Raw genomic sequence first — 20,721 nt, forward strand, 5'->3', positions numbered from 1 at the left:
GATGGTTCACGTTGTACTACTGGACGCTGTACCTGATAGGGAGGCAGAGACTGAAGTTCAAGGCCGTGATGCCCAAGCTATAGGCTGCTGTTAAATCATCGAGGATGTGTGCGTGGAGACCTCATTAGAGAAGTGGTCTTTAGTTATGAGGATTTTTGCTGCCCTGTGCAATCTCTGAGCTACGCAGACTGGGATAAAGAAGAAGTTAAGGAAGATCCCTTGATTTGTCACTCCTGTGTTGTCGATGAGAAACTGAGGTTCAGAAAAATAAACCTGCCCCAGGTCATCTGGTTTCTAGGTGGTGAGCCAAGATTCAGATCCTGGTTAACTAGTACTGGTTATCTATTACTGCACAACAAGCTGCCACAAAACTTAGCAGCTTAACATAACACACGTTTATCATCTCGGTTGCTATGGGTCAGGAATCCAGGCGTGGCTTACCTGGGTCTCCTGCTCAGGGTTTCTCACAAAGCCTGTGTGTCAGCCAGGGCTGGAGTTTCATCTGAAGGCTTCACTGGGGAAGGACTCTCTTTCAGGCCCCCTTTTGTAGTTATTGGAAGAATTTTGTTCCTTGAAGCCTCTTGGACTGAGGGTCTTGGTACCTTGCTAGCCACTGGCTGAAGGCCACATTGAGTTCCATCCCACGTGGGCCTCTCCAAGATGGAGGTATGAACAACTTGCTTCATCAAAGCCAGCAAAAGAGGGAGTTTCTGGTGGTCTAGTGGTTAGGATTCATTCAGCACTGTCACTGCCGTGGCCCGAGAACAGAGATCCCGTAAACTTCACAGCGCACCCCCCCCCAAAAAAAATACAGCCAGCAAGAGAGAGTCTACTAGCAAGGTGGCAGTCACAGTCTTTTATAACCTAACTCCAGAAGTGACATGCCACCTTTACTGTATTCTGTTGGTTAGAAACTAGCCATAGGTCCCAGCCAACTTTCCGCAGAGGGAATTAACCACATGTGTGCATAGCAGGAGGCAAGATTCACTGGGGTCATCTTAAGATCTGACTGTTAACACTAGATTCCAAAATCTTTACTCTTCTCCTTTTTGGTACTGGTTACCAGGGGAGCATGGTGGATGCTTGCACCATGAAGAAGAAGCTTAAAATATAACCTTACATCACTTTGTAGTACCACTGCCTTGGAATGCTTTTGGATGTTGACTAAAAATGCTTTGTCAATAACAAGGCTTTGCAGATACGCCAGTCCCTAACACAGTGCCTGACACACGGGAAGCACACTGCAGATGACGAAACGAATGCCATTGAATGGGGAGAGGGAATTGGGGGCCAGATTGACTTTAACATCTCAGGATGTTTCAGAGATATGGCTTGTTCTGGGGAGGAGAAAAGGAAACGCCCAGAGATGGACTGTTTCTCTCCACGGACTTGGTTCAGATTCCCACTGTGCCTGCCACTCAGCATGGCCCAGGAGTCCTGCTGGAGCTAGAAGTACAGAGCTCATGACTCCTGTCTCTAGCCTATAGGGGGAAAAGAATATGACCTGCCAGCCCTAGGATAACATCCCCTTTATCAGGAAGTGTAAAATGAAAACCAGGGTACTGGAGAGAGCATGTTGGTGGCACTGTTAATGGGACTGTTGTATATTTCAGCTGATGATATTATGAGGGGGTCAGAGGCATGGAACAGAACCGCTTGGTCTGGGGAAGGCTGCTAACCCTGTCCGCAGGCAGAAGACTCCAACCCTCCCACCTCCCAAAACTAAATGTGGCCTCCTTTAGGAGGGCTGGATGGACCTGAGAACGCTGACATCCAGGGTCCCTGCAGAAATAGACAAGTGATGACTCAGGCTTGGTGTAGACGGTGCAGGGCATCAGACATCTTCCTGCCAGGGCTTCTTCCGAGTTCTAGTTGATTTCCCTATTCTAAAGGACAATCTCAGGTCTGAAGAGATGGCAAAAAGTTCCATTAGCCACATGACACTCAGCCACAGGCCCGACCCATCCAAGCTCAAATTCCCTCCTGCAGTAGCTAACACGAATCGGCCTCCGTGCTGTGCCGGGCGCGGTGTCACATAGCCTCCGAGCATGGCCTTGTGTGCTTCTCATATGCACAACAACCCTGAATCAGGAGCTGTGGTCATTCCCACTTACAGATGAGGAAACAGTCTCCTAGGGGGTAAGTGACAGAGTTGAGGTCTGAACTCCTGAACCCAAGTCTGTGCTTCCGTGAAAGCTCTTCCAGGCCCTCCTGCCAGGGTGGGCTGGAGGACTGAACCCACAACAACTTCCCTTACAGGCCTTTTGGATCTTGTAACCCACTCATTTCACAGATGTATACACTGAGGCCTGGGAAGAGGAAAAAGCTTCTTCAGGTGCCTACGATGAGTCCACCACAGAGCTAGAAGTAGAACTCAGGTGTGTGTCGCTTCTTCAGAATCGCTTGGGCTGGGCACTGAGATTCTAGGAGGCCTTGGGGCTGACTTGGAGGGAATAAGAGAGCCCCTGACACACAGTGGGCGCTTTACCTCTGGGAATTTCCATGGGGGATCGGTAGGATCCTGACGTGGTCTGAAGGCTGTAGCTTCTGCTGGAGAGCAAGGATCAGGGTGGCAGCCGAAGATCAGGACATGTGGGCTAGCTGTGGCCTCAGCACACCTGCCCCGTCAGAGGGGTCAGTTCTGCTGCGCCTGGCTAGGGAGCGTGATGCTACACATGCCCGTTTCGTGGCACATGGATGGGGGGTGTAAGGAGGAGAGTCCAGCGGTTAGCCGCCACCTTCCTCCCTCGGTCTAGGACCTTTGGTGAGCTGCAGGTACTCGGAAGATGCCTACCAGGACCCAGGAACCAGCCGCGGTCTCAGGGAACTACCTGGAAATGGAATTGAGCTTTTCTCCCCCAAACTGGAGTCCAGAGGAGAGGGGAAGCTGAACTGTGGGCCTCAGCCCTCCCCCTCTCTGGCTGGCTCTAACCTGGCCCCGTTCCCTGCAGAGTCTCACCCAAGTCCCTGCGACCGCTCTCAGCACAGGGTCCGGTCCCAGCAGCGCTGCCCCCCCTTCCTTCCTTTGGTGACCCCGCTGCCTGAGCCTGCAAGCTGTGTCCCTCATCTGTAAAATGGGGGCACAGATATAACGGTGACAATGCCCCTGGCTGGCATTGCTGCTGTCTGGGGTAAAAGAGAAAATGATGTGCTAAGAAAACGACCAATCAATGCTGGAGTTTTCACCCTCTTGGGCTTACTTTGAACGAAGCCTGGGAGAGGATATTTCCAGCAGGTCCGGCTTTGTTCCTGTCAGGGGATGCCCAGCTCAGGTGAGAAGAGGTGGGTAGGAGATGGTGCCTGGCTTAAGGGTATGTCAAGACCCTTGACCTTAACTGGCCTCATTGGCAAAGACAGCCAGGACCCTGCAGACAGAAGGACAGCTGTTGACTCTCCCCAAGACTTCAGCAAGTCCCAGGAGGGGGGGTCGGGGGGAGAAGTGCTAGGTGAGGAACAGAGGGGAGAGGAAAAGAAATCAGGAGAGGGAGGGCAGTGAGAGGAGTGGAGTGAGGGAAACAGCCAGGGCTACAGAGGAGGAAACCACAGTGACAGAGGAAGTAACCGAATAATTGGGGGGGGGGGAGAGAGAGAGAGAGAAAACAAGATGAGAAGGGAAGACCCTGGCTAGCCACACCTATCTGGCTTCCATCTGTGAGACTGATCATTTGGTCCTCCTGTCTGAAATCAAGTTCATATCTTAAGAATAAACTTTACTATGCAAGAGACCAAAGGGTGTTTCCCCTTCTCGGGTGAAAGAGGGCTTCCCTGCTGCTTGTCGCTTTATAAATTAATCATTGTTTTCAAATCCCAGCAAGTAAATTCCCCAGGTTGCCAGTGCTTTTAATTCCTGGAGATGCCAGGAAGTGCCACGTTCCGCCAGGTGTTTGCTGCCCTCTCCTGGCTGAAGCCCGGTTCTGCATGCCCCCTGCAGATGGGAACCACAGTGACACTGCGTTTTGGTGACAGGTTAAGGATGAGTTATCCCCTCACCTGGCTCTAAAATCACAACTGGAGCTGAAAGGGACTTAGGTCTCTAGTCCCAACCTCTCCCCTAAGCTTTAGACTTGAATTTCGACCAGCCTGCTGAATATTTCCACTTGGACCTCAAACGGCAGGTGCGCAGCGTAGCTTATCTTTGCTGTCGTCCTGGCCCTGGGGCACATACTCTTGAAGTCTGTGAACACCACACGGTCCACCCTGTCACCCACCAACCCCCGTGAGCCTCCAGATGCCCCTCCTGCCCAGCCTACACATCCCAGTAGTCGCAAGGCCCGCTGAAACTTCGGAAGGATTCTGTCTCATGGAACCCCTGTCATCTCTGCAGGTCAGTCCATGACAAGAGCTTCCTGACTGCTGTCCTGTCAGAGAGCAGTCTTTCTAGACATAGGTGATACGGGTGTGGATACTGATGATGATATAGATACAGATATAGATGACATGGAGGTGGATATAGAAATAGATAAAGATGATACAGATATGGATATGGCTATACCTACAGATGTAGTAGATATAGATCTTCTGCAGAATAAAGTCCAAACTCTCACTTGGCCAACAAAACTGTTCATACCCTACTCTGGCTTGCCCCTCCAGGCCCATCCTATATCCCTTGCCTTCTATTCCAACCACAGGGCAACTGCTCATCTCTGAAATTGTTTTTATCCATTCTCTAAACACATATGGGTTCTTCCTAAGTGCCAGGCTTTGGGGTAGTCACTGGGATACAGAGAGGAACAAGATAGACCACCCTCAAGGAGTGGAGCCTCACAGACCAAACACACAAGTGCAGCCCAGACATCATCTGAAGAATGAGGGGGTGAGGTGGGGCTCTATAAAAACTGGATGCACTTGGTACAGATTCCCATCCACACTCTTAGCTTTCTGTTGCTGCCTAACAGATGGCCACTAACTTAGTGGCTTATAGCAACACATGTGAACCGTCTCACAGTTTCCATGGGTTAGGAGCCTGGGCATGTCTTAACTGGGCCCTCCTCTTGGGGTCTCACAAAGCAGCAGTCAAGGGGTGGGCTGGGCTGTACTCCTTTCTGGAGCTGGAGAGTCCTCCAGACTCACCTGACTGTTGGTCCTTGTGGCTGTAGGACTGAAGTCCCACTTTCATGCTGGTTGTCAGGTTTCATGCAGGGCTGCTTTCAGGTCCTAGAAGCCACCACAGTTTCTGGCCTTGTGACCCTCACAGACCCTTCCCGACACGGCAGCTCACTTCAAGGCCAGCAGGTGATTCTTGCTCCATTCAGCTAAGATGGAGTCTTATCTAAAGTAACATAATCACAGACGCGTCTATCCCATTGCCTTTGCCGCATAATGAAACCTAATCAAGGGAATGACATCCCATCACCTCCGCCACAATCTCTTGTTAGAACCCAGTCGAAGGTTCAGCCTGCACTCAGGTATGAGGATTATACAAGGGCGTGGCTCGTTTGGGGTCACTTGATGGCATGGTCACCATGCACACACCTCGTAGACTCGTCCCAAGATTCACATACATTTCAAGTACAGGACTGTGGGTCGAGTCCCAGAATCTGCCTAAGGACTCTTGTTCCTCCTGAATTAGTTTAGCTGTGGGACATCAAGCTTTCCCTTCTCCCCACACATATCCCCACCCAGGCCACAGGCTCTAGCCCCATGTTCAATGCCCAGTAAAGACAAAACCACTCCATAAGGCCATGGTTGACGATTGTCTTTGCAGGACCACGATCTTGTAATTTTAGCCAGTCTTGTACCTAACACCCTTTCAGCATGTGGCCATATCCTCTCCTCTTTGTCATTCCCGGCCCTCAAGACCAACCCCCCCCCCCCGACCCCCGTCTCCAATTTCTGGCTACTTTTTCTTACTGAGAGGTTTAGCAGTCTTGTGCCTTTAGGGTTGCAACTTCCACCTCAACTGGATCAGTAAAATGCTTCACTAGGCGAAGGCAGTTCCCGCCCTAGGATGAATTCTCAAGTTGGGTGTGAAGATAGAGTGCTTTGTTTATGACACAGTGCACACACGATTACAGAATGATAATGGGTGAGGATCAGTACTGGAATAGAAATGCCTTAGGGTGCTCTGTGATCCTAAGGGAGGGATCACATGAGGAAGCCTACAGGCAGCAGCTGGGAGGCTCTGGAGGCAGAGCCATGACCGGCACCGTCAGGGTATCAGCAGGAAGACGAAGGGGCGTGTGTGGGGGGCGGGCAGGGAAGGGGAGAGTCGAGGCAGACGCCGGCAGGGTGAGAGACTCTGAGGAAGTGCTGTGACTCAGCGCGGCCCGCCCGGGTGTGGGAGAGCAAGAAGAGATGAGGCCGTGAGGGAGGCAAAGCCGGGTCATGGGAGGCTCACACCCCTTGCTAACGGAGAAGATGGAATGGGGTTTTGCGTCCACAGTGCCGAAGGGTCCATACTCCAGGTCAACACACACAATGGGCAATGTCCTGGATAAGCCGAAACGTATGGTCAACCCTAGCTAAGCCTCACATGTCTTTCCACCCCTTTGGCCACAGCCTCTGGCATGCTTCCAGTGTGGTACTCCCAAAGCATGTGGTGGACGCTCAGATCATAACCTCAACCACACTCTCGTGCGATTATCTGTGCTCTGTTTCCCCCACTGGACTAGGAGAAATGATGGCTAGGTTTTATTCATGTTTGTACCCTTAAAGCCATCTCTCTGCCTAGGACAGAAGAGGCATTGATATTAAATCACAATAAAATAGTAGCTAACATTTAATGAAGGCTAAGTATCTGTCAGGCATTCTTCTAAGCCCATGACGCAGATTATATCATTGAAACATTGAGAGCACAGCACATTTATTGGATCCATTTTACATATGAGAAAATCAGGATGCAGAGAGGTTGTGTCACTTGCCTAAGATGACACAGCATGAGAGGAGGGAGAGGATTCTAATCTAGATCTTATCTCCAGAGCCCTTGAATGAATAAAGTCAAGTCTTGAGAGAACAAGAGTATGGATTTGTAGAATCGTCTAAGAGCACGTTTCCCAGAGCCTGTCCAGCCAGGGATGCGTGTGTGTCTGGGCAGGCACCAGGCATCATTTGCTTGATCTTAAACAGTGGACCGAACGGCTCTCCATCCGTTATCTCCTGTGGTCCTCACGATAACTGTGATCTCTAGGCAGGTTCGTTATTCTCGTTCTATGGACGTGATCATTGGGGTTCCCAGAATCAGTGAGCTTCTCACGATCACATGCCAGAGCCTCTTTCTAGTCCATATCTTTGGACTCCAAACTGTATGGTCTTTTTACTGACAACACAGTTGTCCTGACGGTAATGATTCCTTCTGAGGAAGTTCTTCAATGCTAAAATGGGAATGATCATCTCTACCTTGGGAGGCGGTTGTGAGGATAAATGAGCTGATAGATGTAGCAACTGCTCACTAAAGAGTGGTGGGGGGTGTTGATGTTGTTACAGTTGTCACTGTCATCATCGTCATCATCACCTGAGAAGATTTGGGATGAAGAGAAGGCAGATTCCAGCTATGGATCAGGAGGCATGAATTTAAATAAAATGGCCAAACACAGGAGGGAGTTGAAAATCTTGTTTGGGTTCATAGGCAGGGTTGGAAACATGGATTCAGGTCTGCAGATCAGCTGCACTGTTGATCAGGAAATGTGATCAGGAAGGATCACCGAGGGCCGGAACCAGGACTCTGGTCCAGTCCAGGGCCAGGAGCAGACATTTCCCAGCCTCCTTACATCATGGTCCTTACTGTCACACCATGAGATCGCTTCCTGTTTGTCTGAACTCTGAGGTCAGGAGGACGCATCCAGCTTATTCATCATTGAATTTCAGCTCTGTGTCCCCCAGTGCCTGCCATATAAATATTGGATGGATGGATGGATGGATGAATGAATGTACAAGTGGGTACCCACTTACACAAACCAAAAAAGCATGGATTGGAACCTAGCAGGGCACAGAGGCAGATTACACAGAGCAGGAGAGCTTGGAGTATGTGACCCAGCCTCCTGCATGGACCCTCGCTTGTAATTTCCCTCTTACACATCCAGGGAACCCGGTGCTGACCATTGAACCAAAGACTCTCCACCAGGAGCAAGGGAGAACCTTTTTCTTTGCTGAAACAGGGAAGCGTGCACACACACACACTGTCCCTCCACCGCCATCATCACCCCCCTCACACGGAGTTTATAAATATAATAATCTCAAAGGTTGTTTGCAGTTAGCTTCTGCCTGCGGCGGGGCCATGAACCAGATGAGCTCGCAGTGACTTTTCAGTGAGCAGCACTGTGCATCGCGGTGCTTCTGTTCTCTCTAGCAGGAAGCACCCTTGGTAATTTCAGAATCGATTCTAAAGGCCCCCAATTGAAAGAGGTTGTTTCCTTTAGTAACCACTGACTGTAAAAAAAATAATAATAATATGAAGATATGGTGACAGACGCCATCACCAAATTTATCAATCGTTGGATGAATTTGTCTTTATTCTAAGAATGTTTTCATATGTTTGAAAAACATAGACCTATATGTGCAGGACACATGATTAACATATTCATATTCCCGTTGATTTACCAAAGCTTGCGGTAACTTTGGTGTTTCAAGGCATCTGCAGCCCTCCAGGGCTGGGACCCGATGATCTGATTCAAATTCTCACTGTTTCCACTAACTAGCTGGTAAAGTAAAAGTTATGCACATTGCTTCACCTCTCTCAGCCCTGTTTTCTTTAACTGGAGCACTAATTCCTACCTGCCTTTCAGGTGTGTTATGAGGTTAAATGGGGTCACGGATAAAGCACACACCTATGTCGAACGGATGCTGTAGCTTCATCCCGTCTGACACCTTCGCAGTCTTGCCTCGGCGCAATCCAAGACTAGACGCTTCCTTAGTTTCCTTCTTCCTTCCCCTCTAGGTTCCTGATTGTCCTTGGGTGCTTGATTCTGGCCGTCCTGACCACCTTCAGGGAGTACGAGACTGTTTCGGGAGACTGGCTTCTGCTGCTGGTGAGGAGGCGCCTGCCCCGTGGTGCTGTGCTGTGGGGGTAGATGCTCTGGTGGGACCGCCAACGATGAAGACAAGGAGGCCTTGGGTGCAGTTCTGCCCAACCGGTTTTGGCTTCCTGGAGTCTCTGGCCAAGTCCAGGCCCAGGAGAAAGCATTGGTGGATCAGTGGCTGAGGTCTGCTGGGGGCACAGGTGGAGCAGGGAATGGCTGGCCTGTGTTATTCCAGGTTAGAGATAAGGGGACATAAACAAGGTCAACACAAACACCAATACCCACTGGTTAAATGATAAAATACAGCTTCCCAACCCTCTGACAGTAACACAAAGGCATGTTTCGTCCCAACCCTTCCTCTGCTTTTCCTCCCTAAACCCTGAGGATCTCTTCCTTCAAGGCCAAGCAACAAATCCCGTTTCTGCATGAGCACTCCAGGACCTCCCTTCTGGGCCTCTGCCTGTTTTTACTCTCCAGTCTGTATCCCGTGGTGCGGCAGAGAGAGCGTGCAGTTAGAATTCTCGGGCAAGTTACCTAACACCCCGACTCAGTCTCCTCCCACCCTCACCTAAAAGATGTAGCAGTGTACGGTGAGGGGCACACGCCGATAGGCTGGTGCAGCCTCCACACCGGGCCAGGAGGAGGCTCCCAGGAAGGGCTGGATCCTTCTCCAGCTGGCCTTTTGAATGACCACGCCTTCCTGGATTAGGATCAACCCACCTCTCTAGGGTGAGGCCCCACCCCCTGCACAGGGAAGGGATGCCAGCCCCCAATCAGGGTTTACGAAATAGCAGAACCTTTGCCTCCCACTGAGCTAACCAGTGTCCGTGGTGCCGGAATCAGCAGGTTCCTTCCAAGGGCAGGTGTTGACAGTCTACAGGGCAGATCTGAAGCTAAGACCTGAGCAGATGACTCCCGGGAAGCCATCCAGTTCCAGGAACTAAGTTTCGAGGATTGCTGCAGCTCCCCAAGGGCCCCAGGGAGGTCACCAAGCAGTGGGGGCGAAGGTGTCTCCATCTGACCCACAAAGGAGGCTCAGCAGGGAAGATGCAAAGCCGCTGTCCCGGGAGACGCTATAGCATGGTCCTGACGGGCTCAGAGCCTGATCACCTGCCTGGGATTCCTTCTTTGCCACTTTTGGCCTTGAGACATTTGTTCAGCCACTCCTTGCCCAGCCTGGGTTTTTCAAAATACAAGATGAGGGTCATATTATAAAATACTTCCGGGTGGTGCCTGGCCCAGGAGCTGTGCTCAGTAACCGTTGGCCACGATTAGCAATACCAGGGACCAGACACCGGCTGGGCAATATCATTGATTCCTCTCCTTCCAACCCAACTGAACTTCTTGGAGGATTTTAGTACATTAAAGGGATTTTTTAAAAATGATCCATTAGAACAAAAACATAGAAAAAAGGCTTAATGTTAGAGACAGTTAGCACATCAGAGTGAAGACAGGAACTGCCCCAAACTGAATGGAGGTGATCAGCCTGTCCTACCCGCTCTACCACCAAACCAGCAACAACAGAAATCCAGCTCTTCAGAACTTACGGACAGAAATCGCTAGTTCTGGACAACCGGGTCCCGGTTAATGTGTCTCTCCACATGTGCTTCAACGCAGGAAACATTTGCTATTTTCATCTTCGGAGCCGAGTTTGCTTTGAGGATCTGGGCTGCTGGGTGTTGCTGCCGATACAAAGGCTGGCGGGGACGACTGAAGTTTGCCAGGAAGCCCTTGTGCATGTTGGGTAAGCCCTGACCCCGAGCCCGGGGGTGCCTCATCCCCTTCTGTTGGTGCATTATTTCTCTGAGGCAATTTTAAGCAGACGCTGTTCTTCTGGGAAACCATGCGGCATCGTGGGGGCCCGCCCCGCCTCTGACCCTCCCTTCAATCCTCCAGCATGTGGAATTCCTGCCCCCGTGGCTTCTCTTTATAATGAGTCCACAGGGCAGGAATTCTTAAGGCGGGTGGGAGACACTCTTGGCATTTGGGTCGTGAAGGAGCCACAGCTCGTTGCAGGATGTGGGGCAAGCCCAGTCCCTGGAGTAGTATCACCCCAGTCACCGTGACAGCCAAACTGCCCGTGCAGTTCGACTGGCCCCGGTGGGGATGGGAGGCGTGACACCATTGCTGGTTGAGAATGACCTCTGTAGGGCCGCAGAGGTAATTCTTCCATCCTGACACCCAGTCTGGAAGAATCTAGCACCTGTGACCCCCCTCGCCACCATAATGCTGTGTCCTGACCCACCTTGCTTTGGGGAGGTGTCATGGAGACCCCTCCATCCAGGTGTAGGCATTTTGATAGCAAAGAAGGTGGAAGCTCTCACACACACCTATTGGTGCACCCCACCATGTTCCCGTCTGAAGGTCCTACTAAAGTCATACAGTGACAGGACGAAATCTACCTGCAGTGATGGTTAGGAGTCTTGTAGCTTCGACTTCCTAGGGATGGTTAAAGTCAGAGGATCATAGAATGTCAGGGCTGGAAGGGACCTTCAAAAGCGTTTGGTTGAAGATGCCCTCCTGTCTGATGCTCCAGCCCCCTTTGCAGCAGCCTTTAAGTGGTCCCCCAGACTCTACTTGCATACCTCCAGTCACGGGGCACTCACCACCTCTCGAGGGTATTCATTCCATCTTAACTCCTCTGACTGTCTTCAGATATTCGAGTTCAGCCATCCTATTCCTCCCCTCCACTCCAGCAGTCTCCTTTCATTGGGAGGGATGTGGTTAGCGGCTTCAACTCCATCTTATAGCCCATTTTCTTAGCATCATAGACCCTCTCCTCTGAGCTGCTGCTTATTCCTCACTCCCCTTTTAAAAAGTGACCTGCTGGGACTGGATACAGCCCTGTGGGTACAAATGACCCAGCCAGGGAGGAAGAGCTGGACCCCTCCCCTGTCCTAGGCGCCAAGTTCTCTCCGTGCCTCCTGGGGCTGTGCTGCCGCGTTTGCAGGTTGCCTCACACAAAGGACAGGTACCAGCCTCACTGTCGGCTGAAGCCTCTCTTCCTTCTTCCCATTTGCTGCTGAGGTTGGAAATCTGAGGGTTTTGTTTATTGCTTAGAATTTTGAGTGCAAGGAGGGTGGGTGTGTGTACGCACACGTGCACACGTGCAATTTTGGAGCACTTGGTCGTTACTGGGTTTCTTTCACATTTTTTTTCTCTCTTCCTTTGTCCTCTTTCCATGTCTATCTACCGTGTCTGAGTCCTTTACAGCTGCTATAACAGTACACCACAGACAGCGTAGCTTATAAACAACAGAAATTTATTTCTCACAGTTCTGGAGGCTGGACATCTGAGATTGGGGTGGCAGCATGGCCGGGTTCTGGTGAGAGTCCAGTTCCCACTTCCTAGACAGCTGTCTTCTTGCTGTGTCCTCACATGATGGAAGGGGCGAGGGAGCACGCTGGGGTCTCTTTCATAAGGGTACTAATGCCATGCATGGGGGATCCACCCTCATGACCTAATCACCTCCCAAAGGCCCCACCTCCCAATACCATTACACGGGGGGTTAGGACTCAACATATGAATTTGAAAGGACCCGAACATTCAGTCCATGGCAGCCCCCAACTTTCCTTCCCCTTCCTCTTTCCTGTCTTTCTTTTAAGTCTTAAGCTGACTTCTTTTTGGGGTGACCTATCCAGTGTGTGTGTGTGTGTGTGTGTGTGTGTGTGTGGGCAGGGTGTGGGGGAGATGACTTTGTGATCGACGGTGCCCAGATTCAGAGGTTCCTGCCAAGTTAGAGGATGTCATAGCATGCGGAGCCCGGGCCCCTCCGGAACAGGGGCGTTCCCCGTGGAGCTGTCTCCACTATTCCAGGATTGTACCGGAGCTCCAGATCACGTTCCCCTGCCCGCCTTCCTGGAGAGACAAGGCTGGGCCTCAGCCTCCACCATCCTTGCTGGCCTCTTTCCTGATGTCGCTGCATTTTCTCTTCTACTCCTCTCAACTTCTACCATAACGTGGCCCCTGTGGGAAATGTTGCTTTTCTCTGTGTGTCTGACAAGAGGCTGGTCATCACGTCCACACACATCATGGCCTCCTTGCTCGAAGCAGCCTCAGACCCTGCCATTTTGGGCGTGGATGGGTCCCTCTGGGCCAGAATTTGCTGTCCTGTCAGAGTGTCATAGACTTCAGTCACATTTACCCTGCACCTAGGTTTTGTTTTCTCTTTTACAAACGTGATAAACGGGTATCTTTGCACAGATAGACTGAGAAGCCTGGCCAGGGATATAGACCTATTGGTATCCAGGTGTCTGAGCACTACTTTTTCCCAAAGCGTAGGCACACCTGGGAGATACTTGGACATGGTGGAAGGAGTGCCAGCTTTTTTGGCAGACGTACCTGGTGTAGATCAAGGAGCCTAATCCAAGCTGGGCGGCAGCAGAAACAAAGGTGTAGAGGTGTGAGAGGACACTGTGGGCTCAGCAAACCACACATGCTTCTAGAAGGTTCCCAGGGGCTGGATCACAGAGGGTTTTCAGAAGTTTGGACTTTGCCCAGTGGATAAACATTCCTACAGTGTGTTCCCTGGAATCCTGATGCTCTTGCAAAACAAACAAACAAAAACAGTTCAGACAGGTCAAAATCTTTGGAGAAAGGCTGGACTTCATTGGTAAAATTGAGAGCCACAGGGCCTATTAGCATATTAAAGGCTCTGAGAAGTCCTGCAGTAGCAAAACCTGTTTAATTGAATTTTTTTCAGATTTACTTGATCATGGGATCCTTTTTACTTGCTTAGCCCCCTGCAGTACAGTGGGGGGATAACGGATCCGGGAGCTGAGGGGAGGGCATTGAAGGGAATAAGAAAGAGACCAGGGCCCTCTTTCTTCCATCCTCAGCCATTTAACTTCAGGAGCCAGCTTGGCCCTTTCAGAAGTGCCTCATCCCCTCGGCCTCTGCTTCCACCAGTCACAGCTCTGGTAGACGTTTCTAGGTCACCTCCTGACAGCAGCATCCCACTTCTGGGGTGGGCCCCATGTTTTCCCACAGTCTACCCCAGGGCCTTCTCTGAAGCTGAGGGAGGTCACAGGCAGTGGAGCTGGTGAGTGTGGGGACGTTACGACCCCCTCAGCCAGCAGGGAACAGGATCTGGTGGACAGATGGCCCAGCTCCCATCTTTCAGAGGGACGGTGGTGGGAGGTGTTCTGCCTACAGCTCAGAGGCTCCAGCAGCAGCCTTGACAACATCCCTTGCACTGGCCTTTTCCCCGCCCCCCTCTCCCCTCACTTCTGCTTCCTGAGATCATTTCTCATTAAATCAGCCACAGCCTCGTCCCTGGCTCAGGGGCTGTTTGCAGGGAAAACCCACAGTAAAGCAGCATCTGAGCTTCAGGCTTCATCTCCACCACCTGGGCAGCCCAGATCCCTTCTCGGCCAGAGAGGGGCCCCCGAGTGCCACTCCCGGAGGGCCTTGGAGCTTCACTTCCCTAGGATTTAGAGTGAGCGCTGGAGTCCAGCAGGCCTCCTGCATCCAGTCCCAGGTCGGCCACATCCGGCCGCGTGGCCCTAGGAGGGCATTCACGCTCAGAGCTCCTGTCTCCTCACCTGTCACGGGAGAACGCGAATCACGTGCGGTCCACGTGATGATTTAACGCAGCAGCGTTTAGCTTGTGTTCGTCTGCCGCCGACTGCCTGTGACGGCTCCCGTGCCTCGGCCTGACCTCCTTTCCCCCTCCCCTGCCACCCTCCGTCCTCTCTCCAGACATCTTCGTGCTGATTGCCTCTGTGCCGGTGGTTGCCGTGGGAAACCAGGGCAATGTCCTGGCCACGTCCCTGCGGAGCCTGCGCTTCCTGCAGATACTGCGGATGCTTCGCATGGACCGGAGGGGCGGCACCTGGAAGCTCCTGGGCTCGGCCATCTGCGCCCACAGCAAAGTAAGTGTCGCTGCGAAGAGGCCAGACCGCGCTGGCTTCCTGCCCACCTAGGCCCATCCGTGGCATCTCCTCCCTGACAGCATCCCCAGAGGGTGGTTGTCCTGCCCACTGATGATGATGATGACAGTGAAGATGGGGGGAGAAGCAGCAGCAGGAAGGAGAAGCACACACAGGTGTGCCGCAGCCAGCAGACGCAGGTAGACCCGGGCTCAGGTCTCAGCCGCACCAAATGCAAACAACTTTGGCCAAGTCACTCAACCCCCTTTGACCTCAGTTTTCCCTCATTCCTAAAGCGGGGATGATAATGCCTGTACCTCCGGATTGTGGAGAGGATGAAATGAGCCAATGCAAACCAGCATGGGATGGGAGGGAAGGGTTCTGGAATCCGGCAGACTGGTTTGAATCCAGACTCTATTGATGGGACTTTGGAGATTTCTGTAACCCCTCTGGGTCTTCTCTCCTGCCGTTTATAAAATGGAAATGATAATGCGTTCACCTCAGGGTGAAAAGCCCTTAGAATATACCCAGTTCATTGATGTGGTTCAGTAGCTATTGTTATTACGTAGCCAGAAGCACAGGTGCCTAGAATTTAGTGTTTGATACAGATTAGCTCGCCCCCGGGGTCAGGCACTGTTCTTACCCCATTTCAGTGCTAAGGAAGCAGATCTGGAAAGAGGAAGTGAGCTGCCCACCAGCACAGACCCAGGCCGTCTGGCTTCAGAGCCTGTGCTCAGTGATTTGCTGCTGGTCGTGGCGGCTCTTGCCTCGCCAAGGGAGATGAGAAGCTAGGATGAGTGGGACCTGGCCTGATCTCTCCCAGAATCCCACGTGCTTGTGCAGGTGTGGAAACCCAGGCAGGCAGAGTCCAGCGTGTCTGGAGCTGTCTCTGTCGTGCTCCCTGTGTTTCTTTCCTATGGTTAGCCCAGACCTTTGGTAGCACTTTGTGTTAACATCCCTGCCTCAGCCGGACCCTGGAGAAATGAAGCAAAAACCTCTGAGTGGCAGGAAAAACCTCACACTCCGAGGCCAGTTCAGGAGAAATCGGAGTGAAGGACCCCTGGGATGGGTGTTCTTCAGGGGATAAAGCCAAAGCTACCTTTGTCACTACAAGAGCATCTTCTTGTGCCAGGCTTGGTGGGTACAATGGACACGGTTGGTGCCCTGACCAGGCTACCTTTACCGGGAGGATGTGCTCAGCCCTCAGCTGCTATGAGAGTTAGCCGCTAATATTCCCAGCTGTCCCCTTCTCTGGAGACATACGGGAGCGCAGCCTGGCCCAGGAGCTTATACTGTTCTCATCTTCCTTCCCCCACATGAGGGAAGCACACAGTCAGTGACTGACTGACACAAGTACCTTTCCTGTGTTGGGACCAGCCCTGTGGTGCAGTTCACACTCCAGAGCTCCCCGTGGGATCAGGCTGAAGGAGGCCCCAGCAGAGACCACATCCTTGCTGAGCTCTTGTCTCCTGCCCTGTCTGGTTTCTTTCACTCCCTCTCTCCCAAGACCCTCCCTCAATCATCAAATGCACCTGAGTTTCTGTCTCAGGCTCTGCTTCTGGGGAACTGCACCAAAGGCAGTGATCCTGGGGCAAGTTGCCCTTGGGGAGCTCAGAGTTTCCCTTATATGCGTTAACAGCACCATGCCATCCCCACTTGGCAACCCCAGAATGCCTCCACACAGCTAACTCCTGGGTTCTTCCAGCTCAGTGCACACCCAGATATGCCGGCATGTCATCGTAGAATACAGGAGCTCAGGAGTCAGACAGCAGCTCAGTGCAAATTTCAGCTGTGCCGCCTTCCAGCCGTAAGACTTTAAGAACATTGCTCTGTTTTTATATGAGCTTCCCCAGTGGTTAAAATGTGAATCCTTCCAGCGGCTCACATAAGAAAAAGGTACATGTAAGTGCCTGGTGAATAGTAAATGCTCATTAATGATAGCATGGATTATTTCAAACATGCTTTTCTTCACGAACATACAAGTAAATATATACAGAAAATGAAATACAAATTTAAAACACCCGGAGTCTCTCACTGGAGGATGCAGTTTCTTGCCATACATGTGTCATTCCCCATCTGTGCCACTTCTGGCCACAGGCTCGGGGAGGTCAGGGCTTTCTTTTCAGAGTTCTTTCTTCTCCCGACCTTCTATTTTGTCTTTTATCAGAGGACTTGTCAGCAATACCTAAACCTGTCTCCATGGAGCTGAGCTGATTCACAGCTCCAGTGGAAATCAGGGCTAAAAGGGCTGCTTACGGTCCTTGTCCTGTGCTCCCTCAGACTAGAATAGATGACAGTTGGATGTTTGCTATGTAATTCCTGGGAAAAGATGGTCCGTGCCACCGCCAGACCCCACAACTGATGCCAGGCGGGCAGAACTTCAAGTATGTGGTAGGAGACCAAAGGCAGACAAAACAACTGCTTGGCAAGCTCTGTATCCCATCCTTCCCCCAACAGTCCCACTAGACGAGCCTTCAGCCTTTCACTGTGCCGAAGCTGCAGAGCAGTTATAGGGCTGGCCTTCACTTCCGGGGCAGGCAGTGTGTTCAGGAGGTAAGCGCTTACCTGGATTTGAGTCCAGCATTTACTAACTGCAAGAGCTTACACCAGTTCCTTCTCTGAGCCTGGTGAACAGGCACTTACAATTCATTTCTTCATTCATTCAGAAAACGTGTTCTCTGGGCCAAGTTCCATGCTTGACTCCCCTGGAGACTCAGAGATGAAGAGTGACGGGCCCATACAGGGTTGCACAGGGTTAGACTTTAAAGTTAATGCTCTTACTAAAATTAGGATCAGCCGGGCTCTGCTTCCAAAACAGATAAGCCCTGGAGTCTCTGTGACTTAGCACAAAAGATGTGGGTGTCTTCTCACTCACACAGTGTCTCATGTGGGCTGGGTGGTCCTCATCTGTCTTGGAAATGAGCCTTGAGTCACCAAGGCAAGGGAAGGGGAGCCCAGAGCATCCTCTAGAATGGATGTAAGGCAGGAAGTAGCTCCCATCACCCCCCCACATTGGCTGGACCCCAGGCCCTCAGCCTGCACCTGACTGCAGGGGGGCTCAGGCGTGTGTTCTGCCACAGAACTGCTGGCGAAAACTGCCTCCAGGCAGAATTGCCTTGAATAGCCTTTGAGATGACTGCAGGGCACAGAGTGGGGACACATTTCACTCCTCAGGGACGACCTTTATACCAGCTCCTAATCCCACCCAGCCAGTGCTTCTGTGTGCTCATGGACAGCTGTTTCTCTGCTTAAGCACCAGGTGAAACTTCTGACTTGCGTTTGGGGGCCAGAGGGTATGAGAAAGCTTAGGCCCACCAGAATCACACCTAACAGAGCAAGAGGGTCATGCTCATACAGCCACTGGGGAAGGACGATCCAATTCGTCTCCTCCTTCTCGAACCCCAGCGGGGCAGACACTCACGGAGGGGAAGGACTGGCTGGATTGCCTGCAGCATGTCAGCTAACCTCTCTCTGCTGTAAACTCACACGAGTGCACTGTGCACGGGATGCTGTGGGGAAGGTCAGGCCTCTAAGCAAATGAGCATAAGAAAGTGTTAGAGATTGAAAGTTCGTTTGGAAAATAGTGAAGGCATTGAAAGAAAGCTAGACATGAACCCTAGCTCTAGTTGGGGGAGCAAACATCATAATGGAGGTTTGAAAGTTTGTTTGGAAAATAGTGAAGGCATTGAAAGAAAGCTAGAAATGAACCCTAGCTCTAATTGGGAGAGCAAACATCATAATGGAGGTGACGTGAGTCTGAAGATGACTCAGTGCTCTCTGGTTGGTCCCATGGGGAGGGACAGGGAGGACAGAGGACCAAGGTGAACAAAGGCACAGAAGCAGGCAGAAAGCAGCCCTGTCAGCGCGACGCGATTCACCCATAAAGCCAGCTGACTGGCCGCAGATGGTCAGATAGATGAGCTCCATCGACACGAACAGCTTCATCCTCTGTGATGACTCAGCAGGAATGACGGGCCTAATCTCCAGGCGGTGTTCGCCCATGACTTTGACTTTCTTCTGCCCAACCTACCACAGTAGCCACAGCAACCCTTGGGACTGGAATAGAATGAAAGACATAGAAAGCACCTCAGGGCTTGTCATGGTCAGGATGTTGGAAACCTCAGTGATTTGCCCATCTTTGCCATATCTCTGCACCATCCTTACTGTTCCTCAACGTTTTCCTTTAAATTAGCTTTCTCCTGTTTACGTACATGTCCTAGTCTGTCATGCGGGAATATCCACGAAATAATAGGTTTTAGTGTAATCTGTGCTAATGTGTAATATGGTCTAAATCAGTAGGTGACCACGTCACATAAAAAACACCTGTCTGCATTTGAAGTGTCTGTGGCACTTTTTGGAACTCTCTGGTCCAGTCCCTTCATTTTAAAAATGAAGAAACTGGGCTTCCCTGGTGGCGCAGTGGTTGAGAGTCCGCCTGCCGATGCAGGGGACGCGGGTTCGTGTCCCGGTCCGGGAAGATCCCACATGCCGCGGAGCGGCTGGGCCCATGAGCCATGGCCGCTGAGCCTGTGCGTCCGGAGCCTGTGCTCCGCAACGGGAGAGGCCACGACAGTGAGAGGCCCGCGTACCGCAAAAAAAAAAAAAAAAAAAAAAATGAAGAAACTGAGGCTGGGGAGGAGGGGTCATTTGCCCAGAGTCACACACAGTCAGTTAGTGGCAGGGCTGGGTCCCTGTCCACAGCTCCGTCCGCTCTGCCAGGATAGCTCCCCATTGCTGTCCGTCCCTGTCCCAGTAGAAACGAGCTTTGTCCTTGCCCTGCCCAGTCCTGGGTAGGATCGGCTCTCCTGAGTCCCGAGCCTTGTCTCAGAGGCAGTGGCCAGTCTCTCCTGCCTTCTTGCCTCCAGGGGAAGACCCTTGAGCTGTGATATAGAGATCGCAGAAATCTTCCTCTCCTCCTAGAGCTATACACTTGTTCTGTTAATGATGAAAATAATGACCATATTACTGATCCTACTTTACAGTGATGGGAGATGAGGAACAGAGAAAGTAAGTAACTTGCCCATGTCACAGAGCCGGGCAACCTGGACTCCAGCTCCAGTGTGTCTGCTTCCAACCTCCACCCAGCCTCCACTCGTGACCCCCTCCCTGTCTCTGCTTTGCCCTCCCAGGAGCTCATCACCGCCTGGTACATCGGGTTCCTGACACTCATCCTTTCTTCATTTCTCGTCTACCTGGTTGAGAAGGACGTGCCGGAGGTGGATGCCCAAGGAGAAGAGATGAAAGAGGAGTTTGAGACCTACGCAGATGCCCTTTGGTGGGGTCTGGTGAGTCACCACCTTGAAGGCTGCCCGGTGGGGATTGGCTGTTAGGGACAGAGAGAGATGGAGGGCGTGGCATGGATGCGTTCGGTGGGGCCACTGCCTTCTGCAGCCACAGGGGAGGGGAGGCCTCCTCCATTTCTGAACCTGCCCCTGGGAGATGCCCCCTGCAGGGTAGGCCCTTGGAAGGGGCTTTTCCATAATGTTTATAAGAAGTCAGAGCTCTCAACAGTCTGGTCCTACGGTCACTCAGGTAGCTTACCTCACTCATTGTAGGCTGTCATCCGCCACGCCGTGCTGTGCAGCCAGACACAGTGGCAGATGGAGATGTGTGTACCCAGACCCTCAAACACACCTAGAGACACACAGCCCCACACCCACAGGACATGTGGCACTAAAGCATTGCTCTAGGCATTTTACATTTATAAATCTATTTGAAGCTGAAATAACTCTTATTAGCCCCCTTTTAAAAATGGGGAAACTGAGGCATGAAGTTGAGTAACTAATTCAAGGACGATCTCTGAGCCAGTTAGTGGTTGACTTGGGATTTGAACTCAGGCATTTGGGTCCTAGAAGCCACACTCTTAACTGGTCCGAAAGCCTGCCTTCCACGTTCAT

General features: G+C 51.7%; 1 protein-coding gene across 1 annotated transcript in view; it reads left to right on the plus strand.

Moving 5' to 3' along the window:
• The window catches only part of KCNQ3 (potassium voltage-gated channel subfamily Q member 3), a gene marked incomplete at its 5' end in the record, with an annotated part of 287,046 nt that overhangs the window by 224,548 nt on the left and 41,777 nt on the right, over nt 1-20,721 (plus strand). The window contains 4 exons of the mRNA XM_082675056.1: nt 8,873-8,963; nt 10,572-10,698; nt 14,655-14,827; nt 19,954-20,109. Coding sequence (XP_082531182.1) covers nt 8,873-8,963; nt 10,572-10,698; nt 14,655-14,827; nt 19,954-20,109 — 547 coding nt within the window. The remainder of the gene's footprint in view (nt 1-8,872; nt 8,964-10,571; nt 10,699-14,654; nt 14,828-19,953; nt 20,110-20,721) is intronic.

The sequence above is a fragment of the Grampus griseus genome (assembly GCF_964374135.1).
Source record: "Grampus griseus genome assembly, chromosome: 17".
In the NCBI taxonomy this organism is placed as follows: domain Eukaryota; kingdom Metazoa; phylum Chordata; class Mammalia; order Artiodactyla; family Delphinidae; genus Grampus; species Grampus griseus.